Source organism: Artemia sp. Qi Xiang Cuo, unplaced genomic scaffold (genome assembly GCF_049724085.1).
Source record: "Artemia sp. Qi Xiang Cuo unplaced genomic scaffold, ASM4972408v1 HiC_scaffold_3023, whole genome shotgun sequence".
In the NCBI taxonomy this organism is placed as follows: domain Eukaryota; kingdom Metazoa; phylum Arthropoda; class Branchiopoda; order Anostraca; family Artemiidae; genus Artemia; species Artemia sp. Qi Xiang Cuo.
This window is the reverse complement of record NW_028300418.1, coordinates 534,823-542,075: the sequence shown is the minus strand read 5'-3', so window position 1 is coordinate 542,075 and position 7,253 is coordinate 534,823. Positions and strand designations below refer to the sequence as shown.

The window sequence follows — 7,253 nt, the reverse complement described above, 5'->3', positions numbered from 1 at the left end:
ACTAACTCAATAATATGATTTGGTAGATACTGACCTATTAATTTAAGTATCACTCATTTTAAGATTTATTTATTTATTCACATTAATATCTATTGTATGTTTGTTTGCAATGATTGTTTATTTAATTTTCTATTTGTTTTAAGTTTCATTTGTACTTCAATAGGAAAACATTTTTTTTCTTAAGCTTGATTTTCATATTCATTCTAATACTTATTTGCTTTAAGATCTATTTATTCACTTATATCATTACTTGCTGTATGTTTTTGCTATGATTGTTGATTTAATTTCTGTTCATTTTGGGTTTTATTTATTCTTTAATAGTAATTTCTGGTCGTTTTGAGTTTGAATTATGAAAGTATTTGTATCTGCTGAGCTTAAGTTTAAAATAGCCTTTACTTTTCTTTGAAAAACTTATTTTTTTGGAAATTTTTTTTAATTAATTTGTCAAAATGGTGTGCATGAGAGGGGTGTTAGTTGCTCTCCAAACGCTTTTGACTATTAAAAAGGCACTAGCCATTTCAATTTCCAATTGAATGAGCCCTTTTCAAGTTTCTACACACAATAAAAACCTTATATGGCCCCAGGGCATAACTTACAGCCCTTGCTCTGAGGGCAGTAGGGAGGGGGGATTGTCATCCTTAAAGACCTAATTTTCAAAGGTTTCAACTACAGGGAATAAAATTACTATCTAAAATATTGATTGGATGTGTTTGGGGAAAAGATGGGTGTGAGAGGGGGGCTAGTTGCCCTCAAATCACTTTTGACTAATAAAAAGGGCACTAGCCCTTTGAATTTCCAATCAAATGAGCCCTTTTTCAAGTTTCTACAACAAAGATTTCAATAATAACCTTATATGCCCCCAGGGCATAACTTATAACCTTTGCCCTGAAGACTGTGGGGGGAGTTGCCTGCTCAAAGGTATAATTTCCTGATCTTTGAACTGCATAGAACAAAATGGCTATCTCAAAATCTTTATTGGATATGTTTCCATATTTTCCTAGTTTTCACAAGAAAAAGAAAAAAGACTATTGACAAACCTGTACTAATTTATTGAGTTTGTTATTGATTGCTAAATTGGCAAATAGCAGATTTTTTTTCTTTTCTAGAATGGCAAAATTATGTATATGGTTAATCTGCAGATTTTGCTTTCACTTCATGGGGGGAAAATGCTTGTTTATTTAATTTGTAAACAAAGTATCTTTTATACAGAAAGATATTAAAGCGCTCTCTCTAGAAAGGCATGCTTGAATGTACAGAGTTTTAAATGCCTTGATATCCAGCTTTTATTAAAGGTCATACTGCCCTTGTACATACTGCCTCTTCATTGCACTATCCAAGAATATGGCTGCATGCACCTATATTTCTGAATCCATAAAACACTATTCCAATGTAAAAGTTTTTAATGAAATTGTGGTGATAAAGGGTTAAAGCTCAATAGAATGCTGACAAATTTAATAACATATATAACTAAAAACGAGTTTATAACACTACATTTCTAGCCTAAAATTAATTTTTGAACTATTTTTTTTCATAAACGACTGTTTGAGGTGCAAACTTTTCTTGCCTCAATTACTACTTTAGAAATATTTAGTATAATTTATTTAGAGACTTGTCGTTTTCTTTGGCAAATAAATAAATTATAACACAGATTAACAAAAATTGTAGGTTGTAGTTTATTTGTGTAAATATACGTAGCAATGAAATGTCATTAGAAGATAGTTAATACCTTTATTTTTTAGATTACCCTAGACTTGGAAGTTACTCTCTTTGGAGGTTGGTGGAAATCACCACCTCCGGAGATGTAGAGCAAATTAGACAGTTGGTCATATTAGGTGCCATACCTAAAATGATATCAATGTTAACTGTTCATTGGTTTTCTTCAAAAGCACTGCTCACCCTGCGAAATTTTGCTCGTGATCATAGAGATGAAGTTCTTAGGAACGGGTTCTTGCAAGTTCTATTGAAATTGATGAGAAATAACAGACATAAAAAAAGACGTGTGAGTTAACTTCTTCTTTTTTAGGCTTAATTTTCATTAATTTTCAGGTATAATTTACTTCGAACCTTTAAATCCTCCATGCATCAAATTCATAAAAAAGAATGGAAACAAATTTATGAATAAAAAAAGAAAGGATCTTTTGCATTCTTCTTGTAGCTTTTATACTCCTTGATTTACTGGATGTTTTTTCATTTATCTTGATTCAGTCTCATTTATGATTCATTTTTGGCTTGGATCTAAATAATTAATATAAACAAATGAAAGTTTCCTCTAGTGACGTGCCTATCGAACTATCGACTAAGTATTAAAAGCTTTTAGATTTCCTCTTCTAGTTTACCCTGGTTCTATATTCCCTTTGTATAATGAACGTTGGCTCTTAATCATAAAAAATAATTGTAATTTCAAAGTGCAGTTGCTGAAAACTGTGTAAACATGTGCATAACGTAATTCAATTTTGACTATCAAAGGGTTTCTTTATGTTAATAAAGCTTCTATATTAAAACTACTCCTTTTATGTTAATACTGCTCCTTTTGATGTTAATATTTATCGTTTTATACTAGTATTATATAAATACTAATGCTCTTTATATATCAATGTTACTCCTTCTATATTATGTAAATAAAGAGTAAAAACATACACATAAAAGATCTAAGGAAAAAATGGAATCAAAACGAACCTCTAAAATAAAACGCGAAATTAAAATAGACCCTCTCCAAGCAACAATGGGGAAAAAAATGCCCCTGAGATAGTTCAGTTTTGGGACTAAATGAGATCTTGAATTCTGGTCTCAGTTTGTGGATGACATTATTTCTGTTTGGGAGCATAGAAAGACGTCACTTAACTCCTTTTTGACACATCTTGATATGTTCAACTCTAACCTTCAGTTCACCTTTGAACTGGAAGATAATAATAAATTATCTTTTCTATGCGTTTTAATTCTCAAAAAAGCCTTTCAGTCTTATATTTTTGATTTGTAGTAAACCTAGGCATAATGATAGATTTTCGCAGACAACGCAACAGGTGGTTGGAAAACCACCCACCTTGTTTGAAAAGAGGAGTGATTATATCATGAGCTGATTGAGTACTAAAAATTTTTTCTGAAATTCACATAGTTCTTGAACCAAACTATCTCAAGGACATTTTATTTTATTTTTCTTAAAATTGCAAAGTTTTTTCTCTATTCAATGTACTTACTTAGACTTAGGTTTTCCCACGCTTGTTGGGGAATAATATGACAGTGGTGCCTCTCAATGACGACCTAGGTTTTCCCACGCTTGTTGGGGAATAATATGACAGTGGTGCCTCTCAATGACGACCTCTTAAGCGGTTTTGACCAAATATATTCAAGGGACGACTACTACAGTGCAGCATCCTTTTCGTGATAATGGCCAAGCATTACTTTCTGTCCTACACATCTTCTAATTCTGGGAGCGATCCAACACCAAACATCAAAGAGGAGCCACCAAGCGTGCTATTAAAGTATTTGGAGCTTCCATATATGTTTCCGATGAATACAGAATATTTTCCCTGTTTTAATTATTGGAATAATAGAATGAGTTACTATGCAGCTGGAACGGTGGATGCTTATTCAATAGATAAAAATGCCGTTCTATAGTTAAAACATGCAAGTGATCAGAGTCCTCCAAGCAAATTTATTAGGCCCAATGGTAAGATTTTCATCAATTAACCCATCCCCCATATGCGAAACCAAAATGTTTGAAAAAAAGTCTGCCGGAAACAAAATTTGCTACTCTTCTTATCGATTTTAGCTGTGACTTTTGATTTAAAATCCAGACACGCCCCTCCCTGTCCCAATCAGTTACCAAACTATTATGGCTTCATATCTATGCTTCCAAAACTTGTATCAATAAATTTTGGCTCTACTGAATCTTAGCACTGTTTTGTGAAATCTGTTGTAATGCCCATATAGTGTCCAGAGTACGTGATTCGTACTTAGTAGACTCATCAGCAAAATTCGAATTTCGGCTTTTAAATCATAACAAAACGCCAATTCTTGTGGACCCTTTTTTCATACCAATTTCAAATTAGTTATAATTCTTACATCACTCAAAATTTATGTGTAATTATTGTTAAAATATGAGCTCGGGGACTTTTGACTCTTTAAGAATTGTTTTAAAAACAATAAGGAAAAAACCCCTGCTATTTCTAAATGTAAACTCCCTAGGGATCTATTAACGTCAGAGACATATGATGCTTAAAACTATTTTTTTTTACATCTGAGATAAGAAGTTCGGTCTCTTTTCTAGAGTTTAGGAACTAATCATAATTCTTCAACCCTTAATAGATTCCTTAAATTCTTATCATCAAGGTATCTAGCAAAACTAATTCTCCTGTGTGTGATTCGAATCCTAACCATCAATGGTGCGGGATAAATAGGGGGGGTCCTATATCGGGAAGAAGAGGCTGTTGGATATCAAACAAAATTGATCGGATGGTCTTAGATTTAGTTTTTTGGGTCCTGTACCCATTCTCATCTGGGTGGAGGGAAAGGGTCTATAAATTCTCTTTATGATACATTTAGCAGTAAAAGATATTGGATTTTAACGAAGCCCGGTGAAAAGCAAGATCTATAGTCATAGTTATACTTTCAGCGTCTCAGGAACTGGTCTGGCCTTTGGGGAGAGACCCCTAAATCCTTGTCATCAGGACACTTTGCTAAAAGACGAATCAGATGTTGGCTAAACTATGCCAGAAGCTAGAGAAATTTATGATAAATCATAAAGTAACTCATTTATTCATATGGGATATTCTTGTTATGAAGGTGGTTTATTTTCAGATAACCATTAGAAGACATGAAAAAAATATCTCCATTAGAAGACAGGCTGCACAGACCTTGTCATTTCTGTTCAAGGACAATGATTATCACCCACCCATTGAACACATAAAGAATTGTTTACTTGTTGTCAAGGAATTATTAAGAAGTAATGATACAGAGATTTTAGGTTAGTCCTTTCATATTTACATTGTCCTTTTACTGTTTACTGTCGTGCCTATTGTGGAAACAGCTGCATGACCAAAGACAATTTCCTCAGTAGAAATTTGCTGTTGAAATTTGCGATCAATTCAGAAGTTAAACTTTCCAGTTTTTAATCTATTAAAGTTTGATTTTTCTCTATCAAGCAAAAGATGCACAACAGCAGCAAATTTATAAGAAATTTAAAATAAATTTTCTTGTGAAATATTATCGCATTTAATCAGCAGTTGTACCGAACCAATCCTGCTCAATTCATCCTCAGGGCTATACTGTGGTGTTTCTCCTCCCACTAGTATGGTGCAGACGGTTTGATATCATTCTATTATCCCTTCTTGTTTTAGTTTTGTTTTTGTTTAAAGCTTTTTCCAATAGGCAATGATTACAAGTCCTAAAAAAAAAGTCCCCCCAGATCCCACCTCAAATGCCAGTGAAAGTGATACCCATCTTGGCTGGTCAAGCACACTATCTCAAAGTTCAAATGATAGCTCCAATTCTGAGAATAGGACAATGATAAGTGTAGGGGCTAATGTCACCATAGATGAAGATAATGGGTTTCAAGAGGTCCTTTCTAGAAGCTCTAAAAAAAGGAAAAAAATCTCCCCAATCAAAAGCATTTCACCTCTCCCTGCCCAAGATCCTCCCTCCAAAAACTTAGGAATTTACCTTAAAATTACTCCTACTACCCCCTTTGAAATAATAAAGATTACTGCAATAAGAGTTGCAATTTTCAAATTGATAAAATCAATGTTCTCTCTTAATATTAACCGTGATGGATCTCTGCTAATAGCTGTCCAAGATCAGAAATCAGCAGACACAATAATTAACCTAAAATCCCTTCTGAAAACCCCAATTAATGCATCTAAATGGAACCCAAAACAATCACCAACAAAAATACCCTGATACCCAAAAATACCCTGATAAATATATTGTTTTTTCCAATGAATTTTTAAATAACACTATCTTTTGGTTGTCGTTACTTTTCTATTTTTTCCCTATGCTTTTCGAGTATTAAATTTCTTGAAGAAAAAATTAAAAATCTATTCGACTTGGGCTTGACAAAGCATAAGGAAGACAAAATAGCTCTCTATAATTTTCCAGAGTCGTGCTAGCAGCGGGGAAAAAAAAGGAAAAAAGAGGACACATCAGTGCTACCCATGCAAATAAGTGATGTTCCTTGTTGTTCAAGCCAGGGAACTGTAATTTTTCTGTAGAGGGTTTTTTTTTAATGGCAATTCCAATGGTGTATTTGTGATTTCAATCTGACGCATTTTTTTTTATAGAGATTTCCGTTTTTTTTTTCGAAATACATTTAAATTTTTTTTAAAAAAAAAATTTTAATATTTATAATAATTTATATAATTGTTACGAATCCTGAAACAGCTAGAAATAAATATTTTTTTTAGATCTTTTTTCAAATTTTGGCTATTATAGGCTGTTTTCTTTTTTAAACTCATTTTCTTAATTTTTGGTTACTATGGGCTGTGGTTTGTACCTTACTAGATCTCAGCTACTGCTGCAACCACGATGAGTGAACATACATAAATAAAGAGGGAACATTGGCAAATTTGACCCATGGATCATATTTCTGAGCGGTTGAGGCCACAGTTTATCAGAATAGAAAAGTCTAGAAATTAAAAGAATAAGAAAATGAATCCGAAAGTGCTGCCATCTAATGTTTTAAGTCAGAGCTGTTTTTGATTCGGGTAGAGATTTTCTTTTAGTACCCTAAGTGTGAGGCAGAGTGCTGGTATCACGCCTGCTTCCTAAATTGTTTAAAAAAAGAATGTTTTTTTTAATGTAAGTAAGGAGCAACATTAAAATTTAAAACGAACAGAAATTATTCCGTATACAAAAGGGGATGTCCCCTCCTAAACGCATCGCATTCTTTACGCTCCAGTTTTTTGTTGTTTATAAAAATAAAGTTGAGAGATAGAGTCAAACTTTAGCGCATAGAGAGAGGGGTTGAGTAGGGGACAGCCCATTTCATATACGGAATCATTTCTGTTCTCGTTATTTTTTAATGCAGCTCCTTATTTTCAGTTAAAAAAAACTTTTTTTTTTATTAAATTTATGAAATTTTTTTAATTAATTGCAGCTTTAATTTTGGATCACCGTACATGAATAATTAAACCGTAATTTGCAGGTTAATTTAACTTTTTTTTTTTGGTTAAATGGCTTTCTCGAACTTTTGATCTGATGTAGCTTGTGAATTAACTTACATACCGAACTTCTATAGTCGTATATTTTTATTACGTATA

The 7,253-nt window shown here is 32.8% G+C and overlaps 1 protein-coding gene across 1 annotated transcript in view; it reads left to right on the top strand.

Moving 5' to 3' along the window:
• LOC148938696 (uncharacterized) overlaps positions 1 to 7,253 on the top strand; it is a 45,771-nt gene that overhangs the window by 19,387 nt on the left and 19,131 nt on the right. The window contains exons 3-4 of the mRNA XM_089107604.1: positions 1,740 to 1,999; positions 4,798 to 4,963. Coding sequence (XP_088963730.1) covers positions 1,740 to 1,999; positions 4,798 to 4,963 — 426 coding nt within the window. The remainder of the gene's footprint in view (positions 1 to 1,739; positions 2,000 to 4,797; positions 4,964 to 7,253) is intronic.